Source organism: Clarias gariepinus, chromosome 4, assembly GCF_024256425.1.
Source record: "Clarias gariepinus isolate MV-2021 ecotype Netherlands chromosome 4, CGAR_prim_01v2, whole genome shotgun sequence".
Classification (NCBI taxonomy): domain Eukaryota; kingdom Metazoa; phylum Chordata; class Actinopteri; order Siluriformes; family Clariidae; genus Clarias; species Clarias gariepinus.
Window position 1 is genome coordinate 27,478,679 of NC_071103.1, and position 27,760 is coordinate 27,506,438.

A 27,760-nucleotide genomic window follows, 5' to 3' on the forward strand; every position below is an offset into this window, starting at 1 on the left:
GCTGAATCATATCATATAATCATTCAGGGTTTTACGTTCGCTAGACCTGAAAGTAAGTAAGTTAGTTAGTATAAGTTATGGTCTAGCTAGCGTGTTTATCACCGTCTACAGCCAGGCTTCTCTCACTCTGCTGTCTCCCTGCTTACTGTTTCAAAACTTGTCCAAAGTAAATGTCAAATATTCTACAGCAGTTTTCGAGTCATAAATGAGATCATCAGTATTATTTATAAAAACTTACTTAAGTCGTCTTGTGTTATCACAAAGTAATCCTTGTTTTGTGCGCTGCATTTCATCAGCAACGATGCACACTGCTCGCCATCGACGCACGCATGCGCAGTGGAGTACAGACCCGGCCCGCTAGGGGCGCCCCGCGTGTATGTTGGGTTAAACTATGTTGCTTTGACATTGTGGGTCAGAAAATTATTTCCCTTTATTATCAATTGTCACAGAGCAGATCAATACTCGTAGAAGGGGTCTAGTGATTGCCATAGCCTAGACCTAACCAAGTGAAGCAACCCAGATCATAACACTACCTACAGAGACATTTACTTTAACCTGTCACACACACACTCCTACAATTTGCTTACCGTCACAACAGAAGCACGGATGATGCAATCTCCTTTGTTTTTTTTTTTTTTTGCAAAATTGCATTTCAATTGCATTTCATTTGCATTTACTTGTACAACCATGTATGTGACAAATAAAATTATTGAAGCTTGAAAGGTACCACATCCAGGTTTTAATAATGAGTTGGACAGTTCTTAAAACCAATTTGCAGGTAATCTCCTTAGTTGTTTTGTTGGTTGGATACAAGCCAGTAATTTGCCCCTTATTCAACACAGTAACATCTTTTTAATATTAAAAGATGTAAAAAAAAAAAATGTTGCCAGCTAAAACATATTAATCACTGCAGTAATTATCCAATCAACGGCTCTTAAGTATTTAAAGTCATAGAATTATTTATTAAAATCCAAATGGCATTGTTTTTGTCCAGGCAGTGTATAAAACTTTTATACGCTTTGTACTTTCAGTAACTAGAATAAAATATTAATGAAATATTTAGAATCATTTATTTATAAAATGGCACAAAACCTAATTGCAGGAAAGAGAGACTTTTTAATTATGTATTTGAATAAGAGATAACATATTTTGCGATTCTCTTAGACATAAACAAATTACCATCATATGATAACTTTGTGTAACAAGCTTGTTAAGATAAATAACAGATGTAAATGACTAAGTCACTACACAATAATTCATGATTAATTTAATTACTATGGAGGACTGAACCTATCACACAGAGTGCTACAATTTGATGGTCTATGCCAGTTTAGTTTTTATCTTGGTCATCATGACTAACCAGCCTGCATAATTCTGGTCATAAACACAACATAGGCTCAATTAGAGTGAAAATATAAATAAGTATATTGCAAAGACAATTTAGGCGCAGCTCTTAAAATAGTAAAATATAATAATTAGGTTATAACAATACGGACATAAAAGGAGCTGTGGTCAGGAGGTAATGTGAGGTTCATTCTTTAATTCTACAACTGCAACGTTGAAATCAAAAGTGGGCGCTTGGTGTCACTGTCTCCTGCCAGCCACAAGGGGCAGCAGATATCCAGCTCTGACTCCTCTCATTCGACAGACAGGCAGCTTGACTCGATGTGCTTGAGGTGGCATGTGTGGCACAGCAGACGACCATCTAAGGGGTAACAGCGATGTCCTTCTTCATCATTTAACTCCATCTGACATTCCTGCAGAGAAAAGTGCAGTTGGTTTACTTGCAGCATTATACAAAAACCTGTAATCATTTTTCTAAATGTAAACATTTCTAGTATTTCTGGTTATATTCTATAAATTCAAAAACTACATTAATTAAATGTGGTCATCTCTTTAGAAAGCACCTCAAACAGATACCAGAATTTCAACCAGACATTCCACCTCCTAGCTTGAAACATCAGCAGAAATGGCAAATAAAAATTCTGACTTAACATATGAAAGCTCATCACATAAAGATTAAAAAGAAGAAAGGTTTCCAGTTGTACCACAAGCACCTTAAACAGAAATGTACAAATGAGTGTGAGCTAGCTGACAGACTGTAAAGTGAGCATGGCTTCTCATAGATCTAGTCAAACTAGTGTCCAACTTACCTGATACTAATTTCTTGTTGACCAAATTGTTGTACAACAGGAACACTCCGTATTGTGCAACACTGTTTACATCCACTTACAGAAAACCAATAATAGCACAATTAAAACTATGGGAAATGAGATATCGTTCCGATTATTAGCATTATTTAGATCACTCTGTTTCTCATCCACAGACAGAAAATTCTTCATGGCTTAAAAACATGTGCTTACTCAACTGATACCTCACTCACTCACTCACTCATCGTCTATACCGCTTTATCCTGTATTCAGGGTTGCGGGGACCTGAAGCCTATCACAGGAGGCTTAGGGCACAAGGTAGAATAAACCTTGGACAGGGTGCCAATCCATCGCAGGGCACACACACTCTCATTCACACACTATGGGTAATTTGGGAATAATTTGCACGTCCAGTCTGGCTCATGGGAGGAAACCAGAGTACCCGGAGGAGCCAGAGGAGCACCAAGCACGGGGAGAACATGCAAACTTTATGCACAGAGACGGGAATCAAGCCTGGCCGGAAATAGAACCCGGACCGTGGAGGTGCAAGGCGACAGTGCTAACCACTACACCACCGTGCCACCCAATTGATACCTGTTTTTTTTGTTAATACTTTCACTAAAATAATAATAGCTTGTTATTATTCAACTGGGTTAAGTAATGATATAAGTAGCATAATTTAAAAAGAAAAAAATCCAAAAGGTGTTGGTAAAATACATTTATTTTTGATTAAAAAAAATTGATTTCTTTTTTAGTATTTAGCCATTGTGACATCTGACATGTCCCATACCACCAACACACATGATTTAAACAGAAATAATGAGTATATTACTGAAAAAGTAGATATGATTTTACAAATAAAAGAAAGTTAAATAATCATTTTACTTAACACAGATGCTTAAATTAGTAGTACCTAAAAACCTATCCTTGGCTGGCTGGAGTTTGTTGGTTTTTAAGTTATTACTGCACTGTTGCTGGCAGCTGCAGCAGTATAATTAGAGATTTCTAAAAGAGGCCCACTTTGTGTTAAATCTACAAATCAACAGCAAAAAAAAAGGACTGATTGATGAATAACTGAGAACTCTCAGATCGTGTTTAATTCTGCCACAGCAGTGAAGGGACTTGATGAGTACACTTCACGGCAAGCTCACTTTGATTGCACGAGTTCCTTTGCTCATTAGCCGTCTATCAGTATTAAGCACAGCTGGAGAGCGCTTCAGCAGAGCCAATCGTGGCTGAATGTGACAGATAAAAAGCTTTTCAAATGCACTGCCTGCATCAGTGCCATAATGAGCTAATCACTCGACTTAGTGTGAGGATTAGACATAAATATTTATTATTCTGACCTAAAAGATCTGTCAATAAACTAACACAGTTGCAAAAAATTGTAGATGTTAAAATAGGTAATTCAGTGCTGTTTTCCCAGATGGGAAAGGTTTAACTCACCTCACAGTGGTAGCACTCTACATGATAGTCTTTATCCATGGACACCACACGAATAGTTTCATCAGACCCCTGAAAAGACAGACAGTTGGTCAAATGGATGGGATAAAACTCTTTTTGGATAAACAATTACCAAAATCAGCTAAACTTAATTGCTTATACCATCTGGAGTACCTCCCTAAAACCATGAATTATAGCAAACCTAAAGATACTCTTTTTTTTTGTCATAGAATTTTTTTTATTTAGATATCACCTTAATTTATAACCCTGTATCGGTCCTTACACATGCACAGGTAAAAAGTTTCTTATTTACCTAGACAAAAAGTCCCAAAGAGAGTTTGTGTAAAATCCCATTGAGGTTGGCTCAGTACAGATACACTGCCCCTGTCCTCAATTCTTACCCCTGGGCAACATTCCTCAAAGGCTATTACTAAATATGTCCTGAGTGGAGACTGGTGGGGGAGGCAGCAGACGGAAATGGCATCATGTCTCTAAGCATAAGCGTAACTAAAGACGTTACATTTTAGGTGCACCAACATAAACTAACCTCAGTCCAAATTCAAGCTATTTATGGGTAATTTAGGAAACTGCATTAACGGTACATTTGATTTGAACTGATAAATATTACGGCACATAGTTGCAAGTATACGGCTTTTGGTTGGTGCCTTGCCAGCATTCCACTGACTGAAGTGTGAATAGCAGACATGTTCACAGTCACATTTTCTAAGCCCAAGTCAAGGCTTAAATCATTGGTCATGCATTTTAGTTAACGCATGAATAGGAGAAGGTATTCAAAATTAAAATTTTAGTCATTTTTTAGACATTCAGATAAATGCCCCCCCTCTTGTTTTTTGTCCCTGTTTGTACTGGCCAAGGTTTATATAATCCAATTATACTTTTTCCTATTGTGACTTCATATACATGAGGTCATATACTGAAGTGGCACATTCTAAATTCCAAATTCCTGTGTTCCAGAAATACAGGAATTTGAAGGTATTAAAAAGGCATTATCTGAGGGGCATTAAAAGACACATTTTGGGTGACCTTTGAGATCTATGATAACTTGTTATAGAAATTGTGAGATATTGGTCATTATTAAATTAAATTGGTACTTAGAACAATGCAGTATTATTTTGAAGGAAAGACCTGTAGTATACATTATACAAAGTATACCCATAGTGTCTGGTTAATTTAAAGTTTAATTTTCTAAAAATAGAAATTACCTCAGACCTCTTGTGTTTTTATCCAACATATATTTAATCAAACATCATAAGATTCTCTGGGCCTGCACACAAACCTGGGTACCAGGCAACGTCTCTGTGTCTTAACCTAACAATGTTTGCTACCTGGCCTACAGATCTACTGTAGGTTATCCGATTGTGGAAATCACACCAAATTCACTATACTTTTCCCTATCTTTATACTACTGGTGTATTAAACCTACCTTTCATTCATAATTGACACAAAAAAATTAACTCAGGATTCATGCAGCAGCTATCTTGCATACAAGTATTTATAACAAGCATAAACCTCAGTTTGATTCCAGAACATCTCTAGAACGTAGACAAATTATACTGCTCCATTTTAACTAAGGTATAAATAAGGTAAGGTATAAAATCACGAAGGCACTTTAACCATTCTGATGCTCTGGTGCTATGAAGCACACCTACAGAAGTTCTAATGAAACACAATTTTTCTGAATCAGTAATAGTATGTTGGTTGTAAAGGAAAGCCAATGAAACACACAGGTTAATGATTAAACATACCAAAGTCCATTTTCCCTAAAGACAAACATTTACACCGTCTTAGAGCAGTGAGAGCCCACACTGGAACCACAGATTCCACACTGTGCTGTGGAAAATTTTGTGCTTACAGCTAAGGATAACCAGTCCACTGTAGCGCTGAAAAAAAGGAAAAATATTGACTGTGTTCAATGGCGTGAAGTCAGGAGGCTTACCTCAGGGGGAAGGATTGGCTGACCGCATGCTGCACATTTAGGAGCAAGAACCCTAAAAATTAGAATAAAGTATTTTAGGAACAAAAAAAGTTCAAATAAAATAATATTTTTTTATGTGATAAAACCTCTTGGATTTTTATCAATTTTTTTAATGAAACTATTCAGAGGGAAAAAGGGATATAGTAGTCCAGGCCTGAGGACAGAGATGGAAAGTAAGACAAAGAGGAGGAGGAAAGTAAGAAGTTGCGCCAAGCTGCACACGTGTTTTTGTCTCTGCTGCATTATAAATTGCTTATAAAAAAAAGAGTTGAGAATAAATCCAGGTTTGTTCCATTTCTAGATTTTTCCTGTGTGTAGGCACCATCTGATTGTCTACTTTTTTTTAATCATGACTAAAAGACATTTAACTCACACCATTTCAGTAATTTCCATAAAAATGCACACATGGAAACTATTTTTTTTAGACATAATGACTGACAGTTGACTTCTTTCCTCAGATCAAAGACAACTCTTTTTCCAAATCTTCTTCAGGTCTTAGGTAGCATGCTAAACATCTTTCTTTTATTATCTCTCTCTTTCTTTCTCCCCTCTCTCTACATACATACATACATACATACATACATACATGCATACATTCATACATACATACATACATACAAACATACATACATACATACATACATACATACATACTGTACATACATACAGTTGAACCGGCTGCAAATGCCTAAACATACATATTTTTATCCCAGACATGCTCATCTGTCATCTTCTGCATCTGTTTCTCACTGGTTCATGCCTTATGTTATACGTTTTATGCTTCAGTGATTCATAGGTCACTGTGTGGCTTTACAAACAGAAAGTTTCCTCTGAAACTAGTTAGGTACAGGGTTTAGACTGAAAATGAGAGCCTTGAAAATCTTTAAAGAAGCCTGGAGAAAATGTTTTCATAACTGCATTAAAATACAAGACAGTCTGGCTCTTGGGAAGCAAAATATAAAAAAATTACATGCCTATATGAGGGAGTATTTATGAATATGACATGTTTATGAAGGCAAATTGGGCCGTATAATATGCATGACATGTAAACTTGGGACTACTGGATGGTAGCTTGTGTTCCAACACTTCAACTGTTTATAGTGATTTGATGGATTTTGTTGTCATTTCATGAAACAGGTGTTAGTTTGTACTTTATTCACACACTTTAACACTTAAGCAAATGTTCAGATGATAAGTCACACAAAAGAGTTACATGACTAACATGTTAAGAACGTGAGACAGGCAAACAGACCCCAATTCAACCCTCATTCTGTACACTGCACAGCCCTACTGCAGTAAATGAATGCCCCCAACAAAAATGAGTTGGTCAAACACCTCTTGCTGTTAAAAGTCATATAAGAGAACTCATAAACTGATATGTTTTATTTTTTACTGAGAACACTGTGGCTGTTGAGCACAAACATGTCATTGTAGTCAAAACTGAAATATACAATGGCTTCTTGCACTTCATGCATCTTTGATCTTTAGCCACACACACACACACACACACACACACACACACACACACACACACACCTGTGGTAGTCTTTGACACAGTAGATCTTGTTCTCTGTGTCCACAGTAAAAGGGACTCCATCCAGGCTCTCGTTACAGATGACACAGCGGAAGCAGCCTGGATGGTACGACTTGCCCAGTGCCTGCAGAATCTGTGGAAGAGATCAGTGTTATTGGTCTGTAAACACACACTAAAGAAAACTCAATCATCCACAAAGTTATACAGTAACATCACTATATATAGCTGAGTCAGCCTACAGTTCACTGAGTGTAACTTCATTTTTATCCATAATTGAATGCTGTTTATACACATTAAAACACTGTATGTAAATATTAGGCTTTACTGAACATGACAGTAAATTAATGACAGTAGGAAATGTTCCCTAAAGGCAAAAAACTGCCCGAAAACTGCTAACAGAGAAACATTTACTATTTATCAAAATATGTATTTGGGAAATGTGTGTACCCAAACGTGGACGTAATGCAAATTTTAGTTGCAAATAGGCAAAATTTGTAATATCTTATCATCTTTTTATGCAAAATGTGAGCTCCAAACCACAAAATGGCTATCATATCATATCATCATATTTTATATCAGATCATGTCATATCAAATGAGCTAAATATTGATGTAAACTGACTGCTTTAGTATCATTCATTCTTATTTGATCTTTTATGCAGATTTTATACCCTAAAAAAAGCCTTAAAAAAAAAAATCTAAATCATTGATCAGCAGTCTTGTACTCACCATGTCCATGATCAAGTGACCACATACACTGCATTTGTCAGCTGACTGCTGAAAGCCTGAGTACTGTGTTTTCAGAGAGGACAATACAGATTTAGAAGAAAAACATCCTCGTATTAGAAAATAAATTATGATTCAGTGAAAAAGAACATAACGATGTTAAATGTTGCCAGGACTAATAATATATATGGTGATGTTAAATCTGTGTATTTTATTTCTGAGACAGGTCATTGTTTTTTGTTTGTTATTGTGGTGACACAGTAGTTAGCACTGTCGCCTTGCACCTCAAGGTTCCGGGTTCGATTCCCACTGTGGGTCTGTGTGCGTGAAGTTTGCATGCTCTCCCTATAGGGTTTCCACCAAAAACATGCAGATTAGACTAATGGTGGTCCCAATTTGCAGATAGTGTGAATGAGAGGGTGTATCTAAGTCTCCAGCGACAGGCTCTAGCCCTCCCCGTGACTGTATATACATGTAGAATAAAGCGTTTTAGATGATGAGTGACTATTTTCAATAGTTTTCAATATCTTTGACAACAGAGCTAAATGTGTATACTCTTTATATTTACTTACTTTTTTAATTACTATATTAATATTTTTTTCATCTGTTCCTATTAATTCCTTCTGAGTTATTTCTAAGTTTTAGCAATATGAATTTCCATATTCGTCATGACAGTAAAGCACAATTGAATCTTGAATCTATAACCAAATCTAACATTTACAGACATTTACTTTATTTACATACACTATATTTCTAAAAGTTTGTGGACACCTGACAATCAAACCCATGGTGTGCTGTTGTGATTTGTGCTTAATCAGCCACAAGAGGATTAGTGAGGTTGGGAAAGGAGGCCTGGGGTGCAGCCAGTGTTCCAGTGTTGGGACTCTCGATTCCAGGGAAGGAAACTTGTAATTGTACAGCATATAAAGACATTATATACCACTGTGTGCTTCCATGTTTGTGGAACCACACTGAGAAAGAACCTCATATGGGTGTGATTGTCAAGTTGCCACAAATCTTTGCCCATAAAGTGTATTTAATCCAGCATTTCCATGCACCAGCAATAGTCATAGGGCTACCATTATACAGCTGTTGTTTAGCGTATTATGTCGTGCTGTTCTTGACTGTTAAATGTGGTATAGTTTAATGTGATAAATCCTGTAAATCATCTCTTTTAAAAATAAACCTCACGTCAAAAGTCTGTCTTACTTCCATTTTGAAGCACATCATCAAAGGCAGAAGCAGATTTTAAATGTAAGCTGTGCATAAACCATATGTTTGCTGTCATGGTTACATTAAAACATTGTCACATAGCAACAGGAGTGAAATTGCAAAACTAAATATATATTAAATATTTTGCCTGCAGTACCAATAAAAGAAAATATCGTGTAGACTAAACAAAATTGAACTATAAACTTAAAGATTATACTGGAGATAATCATTTAATTTCCTAGACAGAATTCAAAGTGTGTATCCCACTATTTAAACAAAAAGACAGCTACCACTGAACGAACACGCAGGAAGGAATTTTGTTTTCATTCATTTTGACACCTACAAGAACCCATTTAATTAAGATTAAGTATGAAGACATAAACATGACAAGCTGAGTTTATGCTAGTGTAAATAAGTGACACTATTGTAAATCACATGTTTCTCTTTTCAAATCACTTAGTCATTTCCCCTCTTTGACTTCTAAAATTATTCAAAGCTCCCCTTTCCAGAACTAACAAAATACGTACTTGATGATGCTAAAAATTCATTTACAGTAAGCGCAAAATCAGTAAGGTCTTTTTGTTAAATGTCTGAATGCTTATAAATGTTGATTCAAACCAAATTATTATATATCTCTACAATGATGTTTTCACCTTATGGCTTACCAGAAAATCCTCTTCACAAAACACCTTCCCAGAGACATAGTAAAACGCCTTTCCTCTGAGCTTCCGACCTGCAGAAGGCACACAGAATATAACATATTACATCACATGCATCTCTCGTATTACAACTACACCTGTCCTTGAGAACTGACATGGAACAATTGATTGTTCATGTCAATGCACAGCTTACCTTTATATTTAATTGAATTTATAAAGCCATAAAACAATTCACTTATTTAATCAATTTAATAAAGTATTATTATATTTAGGTTCTGAGCATTGAATTGAATTCTTGATTGTTTAGTTTATCCTCTGAAATCTCCAAAGTCGCTTATACAGCATCTTACACATACATGCAAGAAGTAGAAAGACATGCATAGTTTTATAATAAAATTTATGGACCAAAAATGATGTATTTTAGCAAGTAAGGTTTATCTATTAAATCATTATTAATACTATGTTGACTTTCCTTTAGCGCCTTTAAGAGGCTATCCCCAACAGACCTTCAAACATCAGGTCAAAACTCTATATAAAAATTTACTCTAATTTGTTTACAGAACAAAGGATTATTTAAATAATTCTTGGTATTTGTCTCCAAGACAGTTTACCCTCAGACTGAATAACAATCTAGTCTGTTTAAAAATCTAACTTAAAAAAGTAAAAAAAAGAAAGTAAAATTTCCACTTCTAAGCATGCTTCAGATAATTCCGCTCCAATCTGAGCAGAAGAATATGGCAACATAATAATAATGATGCATACTTTTTATCTGCAAAAATATAGGTGTATATTCTACTTCTTGCATGTCTCTGTAAAGAAGGGTATATCTTAACTTATGATATGAATATACTGATATTAGACACAGCATGAGTATGTCAGGGTAGAAAGAGAGGTCCTCATGGATCTTAGGAATTCACTGTACTTTTCCATTGGTCCATAGGCTGGAGCTAACTGGGTGGACTTCCTGTCTGAATTGGCTGTTTCTTTGGTTTTCCTTCTTCCATAACCATAAGCATGCATTCATGCACGTGCATGCGCACACGCACACACAACTACACATACACCCTTCCCATTCACAAACCCCATGTTCCACAGGAAAGGGGAACATTCCACACATTTTGTAGGGGGGGTAATGGTAATGTAGTTAACCCTTACAGGCCTGCAACACATCATCAATAGAAGCCTTCATTCATTTGCCTCCAATATACAGGCAGTACATATTGGCAGTATATAAACTGAGCAGTTTTTCTGGGATGAATCAGTTCATTGTGGGTCTAAAATTTGACAGAGCCACTATAGAATGGCAACAAATACAGAAAAGTTGCAGTCAACTGCAACCAGATCTTCAAAATGTAATGTAAAAACACGTTTTTAACACACTAAAAAAAAAATAATTGAACAACACACTACAGCAGATATGTCTTATTTCTAAAATCAACCAGGAAGTATTTAAATATCTAACAGTTAGTTTCAGAGGTTGAAAGTATGCAGCTTTACACATTAGGGAAAAAGGAAATGAACGCGAGTTTGTCAGTAAAGTCGGGTGTGGTGACTAAATCGTATGGTCTCCTGGGAAATGATGGTTAAACGACTAATTCAGCAATTGCATGGGGTTTGTTTAACGTCACATAGTTCACCCTCTCTTCTTTATCCATTCTTTTCCTCGCTCCTGACTAACAAATTCAACTTGCAATGAACAATTTGCTCATCTTAATAGTAATCTTATTACTAGTATAAAATATCTGACACGTCTGTACAATAGTGCTATTTAAAATGAAGCTAAATTTATAACGAACAAGCTCATAATTTTACAGCAGCTTTACTCTTCAAGTAAATTTTTTTTTTTTTGTGTGTGTTTTTTTTATCTACCTGATCATTATTCTTGTTCTTTAACACAGGTGAAGAGCAGTTAAGAATGAGTTTTAATACAAAATAAATAAAAGGATAAAGGTGAGTTTGTACCGATACAGAATTTAGAGCACATGAATAATTCATGTCATTTTCTTATAAGATAAATATCTTATACTGTATGATATTCTGGTTATGTTGTCTTTGGGGTTGCCATGGCTTAAATAATCATAACAGTCTGACACTGTAAGGAAACTATCTGTTATACAACTTACTGGCCTTGACAAATTAGAGATTCATGCATTGATTCATTACACACGCATTTTTTCGTTTGTCTGATGTCTGAAAAGACAGGGCTTACTTCATCATAACACAAGTCATATCTCATCCTCAATTCACTGATTCATTCTCTAATCCATTGATAATTCTCTGCAGAAACTTTTACAACAGATGGAAAAAATTAAGCCCAATCTGCAGTCCACACATACACAGCAGATGATATATAATGTTATTATTACTATTATTATTATTTTTTTATTATTTGTCATCCATCTACAAATGTACATCATTGACATTTGTACATGTGTAACATTTAAATATATACCATCTATATTAATATAATCATTTACTGGTTTTGAGAAGAAGCTCAAAGAGAATCTACAGGTTCTGTGCTATTTGGTGTTCAGGCCTAACTAACAAAGTGAGATATACATTGTCGGGTTGAGCTTTAACCAGGATCAGAGTGTTCAACTCACTCAGACCTCTGAGTGTTCAAACAATCGCCACCCTGTTCTCTCTAAAAAACTGCTGGTGAAACAGCTGCCAAGCTTAAAGGCTAACAATCAAACCCATAAAAATATGTAATAAAGCAAATGAACATCAAATAAAGGAAATGGAAAACTGAGATGTGACATGGCACCACAGGTGGAAGAACAGATACCCCAGACAAAGACAATCCCACGACCAAGTGCTCAGACCTGTAGCCTCTACACAAAGCATCTCTGTAGAGGAGATAATCCAGAGCTTGAAGTAAAAATAGACATTAAAAGCATGCCTAGCTAACCCATGGCTAGCATCTTGCACACATCCTGTACCAGTCCCTTACGTCAGGTCTGTTTAGAAAAGGGAAGCCATACTCTGTCAGAAAGCCATCTCAGTTCACTGGTATTTATAGCTGTGTAAGGGATTTTCAATTGATTATCTTTCTGCTTTCCTCTTTTAAGAGCCATGGTGTTGCCAATATACTTTTTCCAGATCCTATATACGGCCATAAAATTAATCTCGATGCTTCAAAAGTGGCCCTAATACAATTTTTGCTACAGCACTAATTGTGCGTTTGTGGTGCTGTAGAAAATTGCTGAAAGGAATATCAGGCCACTAGACATCTCATGAAATAAGATATGCCAAGACTAACATAATCCATCTATCACTATCCCACATTAGAAAAACCTTCACAGGATAAATCTTTGACACTTTTTTTACAGTTCCATAAAACACTTGTGATGCTAATGCTGTAAACCACAAGACTCTCTGTATTACAGCTTGTGTTCACTCTAATTTGTATCTCTGGGTGGCCTGGATACTTAACAATGCACCGAATGTGACACTAAGTGTTATTCATCTTTAAACTTACCATTAGACTGTATATTACTGATGTAGTGTAAACTACTAATCTATTATATTTATAAATGCGCATACTTAAATCTTGAAATATTTTAAATATAAGGTTTTTTAAGACTATCATGTAATACTAACAATATGAATAGTGAACAATAAGAGACACAATAGGTCTAATGATTATTTATTTTTAAACCTGCCGACAGGTATAATGTGTGTTCATATATTGTACATTCAGATAATAATCACAGACATTCACCTAATCTTCATTTTAATAATTATAATGTTTTTTTCATTAAACTGCATACATTTTCCATAGTAAAAAAAGTTTTAGATTTATTGAAAATAAATGTGTATCAGTATATTGTTAAAACATATACTATATGATGAAGAGAATGAACTAATTTCACTCATCTCTTCTTCAAATTCATCAACCTGTATATTAGATCCTGTACCGACACATTTTCTTAAACAGATAGTACCAGCAATAATAGAACCCCTGTTGAGAATAATTAATTCTTCACTCAGCATTGGATATGTTCCAAAATCTTTTAAATTAGCAGTTATCAAACCAATAATTAAGAAACCTGACCTCGACCCCTGTCAGCTGTCCAGTTACAGACCAATATCAAACCTCCCCTTTATCTCTAAGATCCTGGAAAAGATAGTAGCGGAGCAGCTATGCTCATATATACATAGGAATGGCATACATGAACTGTATCAGTCAGGATTTAGGCCTCATCACAGTACAGAGACGGCGCTCGTTAAAGTAGTAAATGACATTCTATTGGCCTCTGATCAGGGTTGTGTAACTATGCTTGTATTACTTGACCTCAGTGCAGCTTTTGACACTGTTGATCACGCTATTCTTCTTCACAGATTAGAAAATGTAGTGGGAATTAAGGGTACAGCCCTCTCCTGGCTCAGATCCTATCTGACCCATCGTTATCAGTATGTAGACTTAAATGGTGATTATTCTGCATGTTCTCTAGTGGAGTTTGGCGTTCCGCAGGGTTCAGTTTTAGGTCCACTGCTTTTTTCCCTTTACATGCTTCCTCTGGGCAACATAATCCGTAAGCATGGTATTAGTTTTCATTGTTATGCTGATGATACACAGTTATATGTCTCAGCAAAACCTGATGAGAAAAAACAGCTTACTAAAATTGAGCAATGTGTGCAGGACATAAGAAATTGGATGCTAACTAACTTCCTTCTGCTAAATCCGGATAAGACAGAAGTTCTAGTCATAGGACCGCATACAGCTAGGAGTAAAATTTTAGATCATACCGTAACTTTAGATGGCCTTTCTGTTCCATCAAATGCAACAGTGAAAGACCTTGGTGTGATTATTGATTCCAGCCTTTCATTTGAAGCACATGTAGATAATATTACCAGGATAGCATTCTTTCACCTCAGAAATATTGCCAGAATAAGAAATTTATTGTCGCTAAACGACGCAGAAAAACTAGTTCATGCTTTTATCACCTCTAGGTTGGACTATTGTAATGCCTTACTGTCTGGTTGTTCAGCTAGATGCATAAATAAGCTTCAGCTAGTCCAAAATGCAGCAGCGAGAGTCCTCACCAGAACCAGAAGATATGAGCACATCACCCCTATCTTATCTTCACTCCATTGGCTCCCTGTGAAATTTCGCATTGATTTTAAAATACTACTCTTGACATATAAAGCATTAAATGGTCTCGCGCCGCAGTACCTGAGCGAACTGCTAGTGTCTTACGATCCGCCACGCCTACTTCGATCAAAGGATGCAGGCTGCTTGTCAGTACCGCGTATTATGAAAAATACAGCTGGGGGCAGAGCTTTTTCTTACAAAGCCCCAAAGTTATGGAATAGTCTTCCAAATAGTGTTCGGGACTCAGACACAGTCTCAGTGTTTAAGTCCAGGCTAAAAACCTATTTATTTAGCCGAGCATTTTTATAAATAGATTTGCCATAGGTAAAGGAGCAGATCTGGGGGACTCATGGACGTAGAGTATTATGGTAAACTGGTATGTTTGGATGCTGTCTTCCTCACTCTCATTGATCACTCAGGTTTGCTGACGGTGAGGTGATTGTTTGCTTTACATGTCAGGAAGCCCTCATGTTTGTGTTTCCTTCTGGCTCCTCCCTTTTAGTTATGCTGTCATAGTTAGTCCTGCCGGAGTCTCTGCTTGCACGCTACAGTTAATATACATTCACATTATACATTGTGTGACTGTGACCATACCTAACTGCCATCTCTCCTCTTCTTCTCTTTCCCCCCCTCTTTCTTTTTCCTCTCTCCTCCTGTCCCCCCCTTTCACTCTTCTCTCTCTCTCTGTCGAGCTACACATGTCGTTCCTGAGCTGCCAGTGATCCAGACTCCCTCTGCCCTCCGGACCTGTCTGACCCATCCTGGTGCCCCGCTTCTGGCTGAAGATCTCGTCACATGGATGCCCCGTGTGTCTCTCTGGGATGCGTCTGGTGTCTGGGAATGATTCTCTCTACCTAGAAAATGGTTCTGGCCTTGACTGGTGTTGGCAACTGTTTCTCTGGGGACTTGACAGTTCGATAGTTCATGACTCTAACTTCTTACAAGTCTACCTGGGTCTTCAATAACTACCTGGACTCCATATTAACATCAATTAACATCAGCTATTATAGCTGAACTGCCTTCCACCCTACACACTGTATAAATGCAGATCATTTACTGCTTTTTGTTTCACCCAAATGAGGATGGGTTCCCTGTTGAGTCTGGTTCCTCTCAAGGTTTCTTCCTCTTACCATCTCAGGGAGTTTTTCCTTGCCACTGTCGCCCTCGGCTTGCTCACCAGGGACAAACTGACCATTTTGATTCATACAAATTCACATTTCATACAAACCTAAATAATTCTTTTGACTATGTAAAGCTGCTTTGCGGCAATGAAAATTGCTAAAAGCGCTATACAAATAAAATTGAATTGAATTATATGATGAGACTTGATTAGTAGGTATTCCTGAGAATTAGGCTACAAGCTTGCCATACCTAAACAAGCCATTATGTGCCTTTTATTGAAGAATGGCTTTCATCTGGTCAGGGCTGTCCTTCTGGGAAGTTCTCCCATCTCTATGCAGGATCTCTGACCAAAGCCAATACAGATTATCTGATCTGAGGTCTACATTTTTGCCATAGTTTTTATTTTATTTTTTTTTGCTTTGAAATATATTTGTAAAAACAAAGCAAAAGGGGTGTACCTTTCGAAATACCTAATCAACTGTAGATCTTTTTGAATTAATTATAATGCCTTTATTTTTTTGCACAAATTCCACACACTTCACAAGTCTGCTGAAAAAAATAAAGTGGTCTGAATATTTTCTAAATGCATAATCCAATAGGTGCATACAAAACACTCCCAGGGGACTGGACACACCTTCTTTCCTCTTCCATCATTAACCAGGTTTTACTCTCAGCATCCAGCTGACATAACACACCACACTGATATCCATCTGCTCGTCCCACTCAAGGATCAGAGACCCTGCTTTCAGGCTGCATTCCTGTTCATGGCTCCTTTCTTAATGGGATAATACACAGCAGCCCTAAAAAGTGTCTAAACAAAAACTCATAAACAATGGTAGACCTCAGTTTGACTCATAAACACAGGTAGACCTTTAGAAGCACAAACAGCTGATTCTCAATTTTAGTGAGTAACAGATGTGATAGAATTAACGTCCCAAGAACCCAAACTAAAGGGTGTTTGCAAGGAGTCAGGACAAAAATGTTTGCATTTTTAAAAGAGACGACATTTGCCCAGAAATGTGTGGAATGTCTTTGCGTATGGCATATGGTAATAGCTACCAGCACACATAAACATGCCCTCCCCTTGTTTGCCCGAGTAATTAGGGAAGAAATTGTAAGTAAAGGATTCAGCTGTACCAGCGCGCCAGTCATGCAGATGAGAGGTTTAGGAATGCCTCAGTAATTTTTCCTTTCAGGAACTGATGTGTATGTGTGAATGCTGTGCCTAAATAGGAGGTGGGGGTTGATGAAACTGGTTTAGAGTTGCGCATGTTTTCTGAACACAAACATATGGCTCCTGTTTGGAATCATCAGTTCCAGCAGCACCTGGCCACACGCCACCTCACAGCATGAACTCTGAGCCCACACACAATACAGCCACCTCAGCATTTAAGCCTCTCACCCCCTCAGTGCCTGCCAGTGGTGGAACCAGCAATTCATTTTAAGCGTTTGGCGGGGGTTAGATACACTAAATAAGATCGCACCATGATATTTACCACACTGTTGGGACAGCATTATGATCATTGATCATTTGGGACATTATCTACTCGATTAAATGTCATTTATATACCACTTATAACATATAGCAGGACATTGCCAAAAAGCACTTTTACAGAAATCTGTATATAAAATTCAAATGTAATTTTAATCTATTGTAAATGAGTCTTGAAATATTAATAGCTTTGCACTGAAATACTTAAATAATGGTTCCGATTAAAATGACACGTTAGTAATGCATGTTCAAGTACATTTAGTTTTTATAAATCCAGATCTACTCTTCCTTATTTCCTCCTGTAGTAATACATTTATAACAGCTGCATCTGGCACACCCTCCTAGGTTATATGATCTGTCTGTTGTACAGAGGTACTCCATTCAAATTTTCTTTACATCTTCTTACCATTACTTAAAAGGAAACACACCCTGAAACCAAATAAGCAAGCACAACCAGTTTACTATGCTCACACAAGGCCAAGGTCAGCAGTACTGCAAGACACCTGGTGAAAAGGACAGATGCTTTTTACAGAAAACAAAGGATAAATATTACCTGGTTCTCATGGATATGCATCAAAATAGGAATATTTTAACCGAATAAATGCAAAACACATTCAACAAATGTGCAAATTCAGAAAAACATTCATTGCTGGTACATGTTTAATGATCATCTTCACATTCAATTGGCACTTCTTACCTATCCAGCTCTGTGAAAAACTGATGACTGTTGTTCCAGTGCTTACATTCTGAAATGCTGCTTATAAAACAAGTGTTTCCAAACCTGTGTTTTAGTGCACTTTATTCTGTCTCTATCAATAGCACTTCACTATTTATTGTACTGTAGTGAAGGGGATCAATAAATATCTGTTCCAGTAGCCCTACTCTTAGTGTGATAAAGAAAAAAAATTCAATATACATAAATAAATAAACATTTCCAAAACTAGGCATACACAACGATGCCCCTGCCTTTAATTCCAGGCATCAGTTACACCTTGGAAAATACACCTTGTACTGTTTATATTTATTATCCAAATTGTAATTCAAACTCAACAATAATCTCAGGGATAGTGTCAGTGTTTTAAATCCATGAAATATACTTTCAGGATTTGAAGTAATTCTTGTAGATTTAAAGTTAATGCATTTGTTCTTTTATAGTATGGAAAGCATATTGAGATTTTGGAAATATATAGAGACCATTATTACTATAAACATGAGAAAGATTTTGAGAGATGAGTATGACATGAGGTACGTACTGCAGGCACTGCAGGTGAAGCAGCTGTCATGGTAGAGGCTGCCCATGGCCTGGCATGCTTGACTGGCTCCATACACAGCCTTATTGCATTTCACACAACTGCCTGCAAAAAAAAAACACACACACACACAATCACAGCACAAGTATATTAATAACGCTCTTATTATTACATGCATTTACGAACACAGTTGTACCTTTGTGGGTATGGTTTTGATCCCACACTGGCAGCACAGCAGACCAAAAACACTCGACTGCTGCCAGTTCTCTTTATACTGATGGTGTGTCATTGTGTGCATTTCCTACCATTAAAGAAAGGATTTTTTTCCCCCACTATTATTTGGAATATATTTGCTCTTACTAATTCTAGAACTGATGTGGTTTTATCAGTTTTAACCTGAATTATGACATTGGGCATGAAGCTGCGTGTTGAATAAACAAATAAGATGTGAAAAAGTGCAGCAGGCTGGTAGGACATTGTGTCATTATGATGGAAATATACTCCACTTTAATTGTTTGAGTTGGCACATACACACACTGAGAATTCTGCCACATGATCAGTGAAATCAGATGCTTAAGATTTCCCACGGAACACTGCCAAACATGATGCACACTCATATCCACACATGCTCTTTATATCAACAGGATGTGGGAAGAGTTATTACAAAGAGTATAAGAGACAAAAAAGGAAAAAAATCACTAAAGTAGGGTAATGAGAGTGAGGTGAAATAGTTTCTAGTCACTTTGACAGATCATACAGTAAATTTAATGAAAGTAGTGTTACAGACTTGTGTCATGTTTCTATTATGTTGATTATTGCAAAAAGCTGGCAAACTTCAACACGGCCCTGATCACAGTTATTTCCCTGTCATTACACTATTGCCCCTCTTTACCCAGTTCAGTCTTCAATGTGGAGCAATTATGGCCCTGTCACAATAAGCACTTTCACTTAGTGTGCAGTAAAACTATGCTAAAGAACAAAGGCAGTGAAACAGTGAAAACTTTTCAGTTCACAGCCAACAGTGAAACTTTTCAGTTCACAGCCAACTACAGAACGACAAAGTGCATGATGCAAACTGCATAAATATGACAATCATCTTGGTTACAACCCATCAGACAATAAGAAAATTGATGCCGAACATTCTACTCCATGCAATTTGGCATTTAACAGCGTTAATAAAATGTGTTTTTCAAAACAAAGAAAGTTCAGCTATATTACATGATCACAAGATCTACAACACTGCCTGGGAAAAAAAAAACTCTACACAACAGTAGTCTTTGTTGAATACTTAGACATAAGTTAGGCCTTTCAGTATGTACGAACAAATGAGGAATGGCATGATGTTCAGGATCACGCTGAGCTAACAGCATTACCCAGAGCAAGTTCTCCACCAAGGTTGATAGAAACGTCAGGGATACACTGGAACATACACCCACAAAGAAGTTTCTGTTCTCTCATGCATTTTAAGCTCTGCCTACACCCTCTCACCCCACTCCAAATAAACCACTCCTGAAGTGTTACGATTTACTAGAGGACAATACCACACCCATATAACTTGCCTTACACACATTTTCCATACAAAAAAATACCACAAAGGCAAAACTAACTACCGGTACAATGCTTTCTAATATGACAAAGAAACACAAATTTATTATGAAACAGTGTGCAGCCATGACACTTTTAGTGATGCTAAGCTTTTTTATTGTGGCAAGCAATTTTACTGTGTATTTAGCGTGTTAATGACATTTATTTCTAACTAAACAGATGAGTCTTATAGACTTACTAAGAGTTTAATTTTTTTTTTGTTTATGAGAAAAAAAAGGCATTTAAAAAAGATCTTGAATTCTTCATGCTTGAACTCAATAAATCAATATAAATTAAATAATGTATTATTATTTATTACAAACTGAGGTTCAGGTTAATGTGAGCATGATTCCACTACATAGATTTTCATGCCATGCCAAGTCATGTCAAAATACACATTTTTGAGAAGAGCATAGTGAGTCGTATCTCCCACCAAGAGGGAGGGTTCAGTCCGTGTCCTGTCCTATAGCACATTCTCCTTTTCCAGAACACACGTTCAGAAAGCACATACACCATTTTCTCTGTATGTATAATCAAGTATAACCCTTGTGCATAAAAGAGATTTGACAAATCATGATAATATGCATGAAATAAACCAATTAAATTAGAGTGCTTAGGTCTATACAGACTGTGCAAATGAATGGGCTTGATGATATTTGTAGGAAATGACAAAAAAAAGAAAGAGAATGAGTTTAAAGACTCATGATGACTAAGTTACTGTATATGCCTCCCCTCTTGGATTTCTTTGAGAGCCATCCTCTTCAAATTTCTATTTTTGAGAACCACCCTCAGAGTGGTGAACTGGAACCAGCACTAAAGAGATCACAGCAATGAAATCACATGGGCCTACACAACACACAGTCAGTTTCGTATAATATTCCAGGCATGTTAAGAACCATTTATGACTCTTTATTGGTGGAGTCAGGGTGGGACATAAGGCTCATGTCTGTGCACATGATGCTACAGCAATTGACAACTATTAAATGAATTTTGCACTGTATACTGTTTTTTCTTCTGTTTAGGCATATGAATGGGAAAGCTATAGGATTTTCTACACGGAAGCTGGACACTGGGTTAAAGGAACAAAAAGATTCAGGCATAAAATATTATTGTAAAGCGACATGTCCCTGAACATCTCCAGGCCTCTGTACTGAAATTGTAATGTTTTAGGAATTAATAGTATATTAGTAAGAAAGACTGTAAGATAATAGAGTAAGAGGGAACATTTAAAAAAATTAGGAGAATTAAGATAGTCTGCTAGCAAGTTTCCTTGTTTCTCTTCCTGCTCCATCTAGCATCATATCTTATCTGTCTCTCCTGAAGCAAAAAGTCTGATACACACAGGTTCTATTTAAAAGTCTAGACAGAGGAGGTCACAATTTTGTCTTCATTTTTATCTCAATTACTAATGCATCGACTCTTGGACATTGTAGGGATTCACTATATATCATAATCTCCTGGCTCTGTCCCAAAACTCTCTTTTAAAAAAATCTACAACTGTTTTCCAGACATTCCTCCATATCCCCCTGTGCAGCAGCTTGGCTGCATGTTCATTTTCCCAGAACCTTTGCTCAATGACTTGCCAGTGAACTCAGTTGCATGTGTGCTGCAAAAATAATCCATGAGTGAGATCTCATAAATAGTCTAGAAAGCTTTGTTAAAAAAAAGCAGAAATTATGTTTTTGGAGGCACCCTTTTTTATAAGGCATCACATAAAGCCCGAAGTCTCCCACCTTTTGCCCAGTGTTACCAGTGCTGGTATGGATCCACCATGACCCTGTCCAATATAAAGCAGTTACTGAAAATAAATGAACAAGTAACTGTTTGTTCTTTTCGTTCTTACTATCTTGTAAGATTCAGATCATTTTCCTGTGGGTGTTTTGATAAACTGCTGCACTGGCGTCATCCAGAGGGAAAAAACCAAAATCAAATTAAAGCAGGTCAATCTTTAACTATCGCACAGCAGAACCTCTAATTATTATTAATTCTGTATTAATAATATATGGACATGTATGCCGTTTTGTCCAATGTCTTGCTTGTGTTGGACAGGAAAATAGATGGTTTCATATGTTTCGTCACTGATATACAAACCAATAGGCGGTTGTCACTGACCACAGGAACAAAGACTGAAAATAGACACAGTGATGTCAACACTCACCCACTCTTCAGTGGAAAAAGACAGAGCCATGAAAAGCAAGTCCCAGTTTTAAAATATGCTTAGGCACCAGCAATGCCAAGCTCTCCATTCGTCACTCAGTCCATTTTGTGGCCTGACAGAGTGAGTCAGAGAATGAGACACAGTGTGGGGTGTAAGGACGAGGTTCAGGAAGACCTGAATGAGGACAAACAGTTAGTTCCACGCAACACATCATCTCGAATGTCCAGTTTTTTTACTTAGTCATAACAAAATCTGTTATCACTTAGTGGTTACATGTATATCTGTAAACAATAGGATATGCTGGTAGACAGTGCTTGCTGTTCCGCTGTGATACTGACTCATCCCAAGAAATACTCATATGTCTCTATACATACACACATGTCTCTGTAACTCTTGTACTTGACAACTCCGGGGAATCAGCATTTAGAACTAAAGGCACTTAGCAGCCTTTAAATCTGAATATCTACTTAAGAATTCTCTAAACAATTATGTGTAATGATCCTGTAAACTTCACGTTATCACATTAAGATTGTTCAAATAAACTTTGCTTAAAAATGATACAAAGTTAAAGCCCCCCAAAAAATTGCTGTGCTAAGCAGCTAAATGCAGAAACGGTCAATGTCAGAATTTCTGAAATACAGGAAAGATATCATAACAGGAAGCACACTCATCAGGGGTGCATATAAGAGGAAACAGTGGTATTCACAAACCAGGACATTTCCCAAGCAGTTTTTGTTAACCCTGATATGCACAATCTGTCATCTTCTGGCCAGATCAGCGAAGTCCTTCAATACGTTAAGCAATTCTGTGTTGAATCTGTGTAATAGTGGGGTTATAGCTGAGTAAAATATAGTATTGAGATTTTTTTTGAGATTGAGAATTATTTAAAGCTGAGGCATTTTCTCCAGACAAAGTTTACTTTAAAGGCTTAAGGACAAGTTAAGTAGGTTAAAGGCTGATAAAATGGGAAAGGAACAATGATTAACACTTGAACGTAAATGAAATCTCTTAGACTGGAGACATACAAGCAACAGGGAGCAACAATGCATCATTTAGACACATACTTAACTACATCACTCAACTTGGCCTCGCTCCACCCCGCTTCACTCACACTCACTCTTTCTCACACTCCCTGTTAAAGTCAAGTGGAGCAGACAGCTTGTTTTTCAATCAGTGGGCTGTTAAATACTGTTCTGCAAAATTACAGACAAGAAAAAAAAATGTAGGGGGAAAAATATGACGCTGGGAGTGATCACATCTGCCTTACCGAAGTAGTCAGGCTTAGGCTGGGTATCCATCTCCTTTTCCAGACGTTCAGTTAGAGCTTCTAATTTTATTTCAGCTGCAGATGGTCCAGGCTCGGGCTGTATATGGAGAGTATGGCAGGGCAGTTTGTGCGCCTGAGGGGGGCTGTGGGCATCACTCCGAGCCGGCTCTGCAGGATAGTTCGCCAAGTTGTCAGAAACAGTCGGAATGCTATGGCCTCGGGTTTCACCCTGCACATGACCTTTAGGCTGGTGTGCTTCTGGTTGGCTTTGGGTTAACGGGGACAGCTGAATGGCAGGGCACATCCCAATGCTTTGAGGAACCCCATTATGGTTTGGGTCTCCATAGGGTTTCTGAGGCACGTTGAGTTCAGAGTGATGAGTAGGGCTCACATAAGGAGAAGACTTGTGATGCGAGTCTGGTTCTCCTTGAGCACCAGTGGTGGGTGATGGTGGGAACCAGTCAGACTTTCCAGTGGGTGTTTGGCATGGTGAGCTCTGACGAGGTGCTCCATGGTTCAACATGTTAGATCCAGGTATCATGTCAAGGGTGGATAAAGATGATGATGCCTGATAATGAGGATTGTTCTTAGATGCCAAAGTGCCAGAAGGACTGGTAGGAAGTGGCATAGTTTGAGGATACGAGTTTTTAGGTTCCACAGAAGGATTATGGTATAAGCGTGACAGAGAATCTTTGTCATGATTGCTTCCATAGCTAAACACCCTGGCATCATGTGGACTGGGTGGATGATGTTTGTGTCCTTCATAGCATGTGCTCGGTCCTGAGAGAATGGGTGGTTTAGAAGCAGCTTCATGTCTACTGATAGGTGGTCTGTCTTTGGTGTAAAACGTGCCATCTGCTACTTTGACGTGTCCACCGTTCAGCCTTTCTGCCAGGTTGTTCCTCGCCATCTCTTCTTGTTGCTTTTGCATGTGGATTTTGGTCATTTTGGACGCGAACACTCTCCTGGTTTCCTCGAAGTCCGGGTTATTTCCTGCGTCCCTCTTCATGCGGAACAGTCCGTCCCTGGACGCCTCGTACATGTTCAGGTCTTCGATGAATTTGCTCGCTTCGAGCCCTAAATCTTCGTATTTATCCATGTTCACTGATTTAACCAAAGTTGACCAAAGTCAGAAAAAAGTTTCTAAAATGGATTTAAGCGCTCTGAGTGAAGAAATCACTTTAAAACTCGCATTGTGTCCATCATGGTGAAAAGGGGAAAAAAACGCTAACTCACCAAAGTCGGAGAACAAACTGTAGTTTTTAAAAGCAGCGCAGTGAACTAGTGGGTAAGATTTAGATCCACTCACTGCACTGAAACGGAAAATCCGCGTGGGGGAGAAAATGGGCGAAAAAGTTTAAAGATAATCCTCGTGAGAAACGTTTAGATTAACGAAGAGAGTTCAGTGTGAAGGGTATACTGCCGGAGTGTGTGTGTGTGTATGTGTGTGTGAGAGAGAGAGAGTATGTGTGTCGTTCAGTCCTCCTCCTGTTCATCTGAACTACAGCACAGACAGGATGCTGTCCGCTTTTAACCACAGTCCACTGCGAGAAATCAGCTCGAACCGCTTTCACATTCCGTCTTTAGACTCCTATCAGATTTAAACCCGAGTATAATCTCAGCTATTTATAATACAGGACATCATAAACTACACTACACACTGACACACCGGCACTAAACGCCAACACGCGGCTTATAACTTTATATACTGAATGTAGCCCACAACTCGCGCGCGCGTTGTTTCATTTAAAGGCGCAGTACACCAAAAATCATCAAGCGGTTAGCACTACAGCATACACTCACTCACACACACTCACACACCTTTACTTGTATATAATGCAGCTCTGTAATATTCCACTAAATCTAAACTAACCCTTAAAGCTGCAGTCAAAATTAAAAAACAAACAAGTAAATAAATAAAACCACCACCACAAGGTCAGTATCTATCTATCTATCTATCTATCAAAACAAAAATTCTGTTTGGCCAGTGGTTGTTTGCACAGGTCGTTCCATTACAGAGACATGTCATAGGTGTAGGCGTTCCTCACTGACTGTAACAGTAGGCAGTGTCATCAATGATGAAAACGGGTACGTCAGGCCGAGCTCATGGCTACTAAAACAACTGATCAGCCTGCAGAGCCCTACAGCAACGGCGCATCTGACAGGTAGAGTAAGGACTGTCGGAACATAGGAGCAGGGTGAGAAGCGGCAGCGAGTTGACTGCACACTCCTTCTGCAAGTAATAGTAGCACGCAGGTGTCAGAATTGGCAAGTGTACCTCTAGTACACTATAATCCTCTTGAGACATGAATGTCCTCATATGAGGACGTGACATTTTTTCCCCAAGTACTGTATGTGTTCATTGTTTATATCCTGTACAGTATATTCTTGTACCATCATCATAGGAGGAATGTTAGGTATAATTCTTTTGCCAAACTTCTCCCTGGTTGATGACATTAATTAAAATGTATAGTTATCAGCGATGAATAAAGAGAAGCAGTCAGTAGAAATTGCAATGTACACAAGTAGAGTCTAGGTCTCAGGAGGATATGACTAGAAGTTTTTGGGCACCTGGCAACATTCTTCAAACAGTTTAGATTAAGTTTGAAGCACATGATTCTCTAGAATGTCTTTTTGTTTGCTGTACAATAACAATTTACCTTCACTGGATCTAAGGGGCATCTACATCTTCCAGCATGTTAACACCCCTCTGAACAAAGCAAGCTCCACAAAGATTTGCCAAGGTTGGAAAGGAATTACATATGTGACCTGCATGGAACCCTGATCTCGACTACAGTGAACACCTTATGAACAAAGACTGAGTCTCATGTCTCCCCAACATCAGTGCCTGACCTTACTAATAGTCTTGTGGCTGAATGAATATGAATCTGATTCTGCATGATCTAAATAAAATGCTAATTTAAAAGCCTGGTTTTAACATAATACATTTTTATAATATATTAAACACCAATCACATGATTTGTTTATTTATTTGTTTATTGAATCAAGGATTAGTTATTTACAGTTTAAACTTGCTTTAAAATTTACTAGCTTTAACCTTGAAATTATTTGATCAGTATGTGGTTATGTTCTTCACTGTGTGTCCATTGTTACTCTACTATACATCTTTCGTATTTAAAATGGACACTGCTGATGCACATTATAATAGCTACAGGCCTGCATTAAGAATACAACACACAGGCATTTCAAGCTTTTTTTCTATGATCATATTATTGATCTGGTTCTAAACACACTACTGACATTATAAAGCAAAGTTAAAAGGTAAAGGAACTTGGCTGTAAAGAACTTCTCTTTTTTTGTAAAGAAAGCTCACATTCTTTATTAAAAACAGATCCATTCTAAAGTTGTAAATATGTTATAATGCAAAACTAAGATGTATACTTAAGACATGTTAACATATTTTATTTGTTCAGTGCACACATTTAATTTGAATTAGTGAGCCAGGAGTTTGTTTTCTTCTAATGTCTTCTCACAACAAAGGATAATTTCTGGGTGCCTGCAACAGCTAAAATACCCAACATAGATATAACTCCATCATAATAATATTTGCATTTTTCCCAACCAGCTGTTTCTAATAGCCTGAAAACATTTATAGATGTCTGTTATTAAGATATATAGCCCACTGCAGCCAACACCAGATCATTGAAAATCGATTTATAACATTGCAAACGTGGAAGATGTGGAAGAGACACATCTGTCTCTGGAAGCTGTACACACAATCATTAATGACACCACTTGCACATTAAAGGAACTTGGCTGGGAGTTATTGCCACATCTTTCATACAGTCCTGACCTCACTTCATGTGATTTCCACATGTTTGGGCCATTAAAGAAATTCCGTGGAGAACAGCATTTCAGTTGTGAAGCATGCAGTCCAATCATGGTTCTGGGAGCACTGACAAATCTTTTAACCTTGATGGAATCCAAATACTAATGAAACACTGGGATAAATGCATTAGAGTAGCAGGAGATTACTATATATAGAGAAGTAAAGGTATTGTTTTTTACTCAAATAATTGTTCTGTTATTCTGCACAATCAAAAGTCCCT

The 27,760-nt window shown here is 37.5% G+C and overlaps 1 protein-coding gene across 2 annotated transcripts; it reads right to left on the reverse strand.

Moving 5' to 3' along the window:
- Positions 1-716: 716 nt before the first annotated feature.
- LOC128520440 (LIM domain-containing protein 1-like) lies at positions 717-25,375 on the reverse strand. 2 transcript variants are annotated; one of them, XM_053494684.1, is made up of 8 exons: positions 23,691-25,375; positions 18,685-18,786; positions 9,726-9,793; positions 7,852-7,914; positions 7,126-7,256; positions 5,551-5,602; positions 3,597-3,665; positions 717-1,757 (listed from the first exon to the last, which is right to left on the reverse strand). In XM_053494684.1, the coding sequence occupies exons 1-8, from the start codon at positions 24,787-24,789 to the stop codon at positions 1,638-1,640; spliced, it is 1,704 nt and encodes a 567-aa protein (XP_053350659.1). In that variant the 5' UTR covers positions 24,790-25,375; the 3' UTR covers positions 717-1,637. The 2 variants fall into 2 exon arrangements, with proteins under 2 accessions (XP_053350659.1, XP_053350658.1); XM_053494683.1 differs by having other exon boundaries at positions 9,714-9,793.
- Between the last annotated feature and the right edge of the window lie 2,385 nt (positions 25,376-27,760).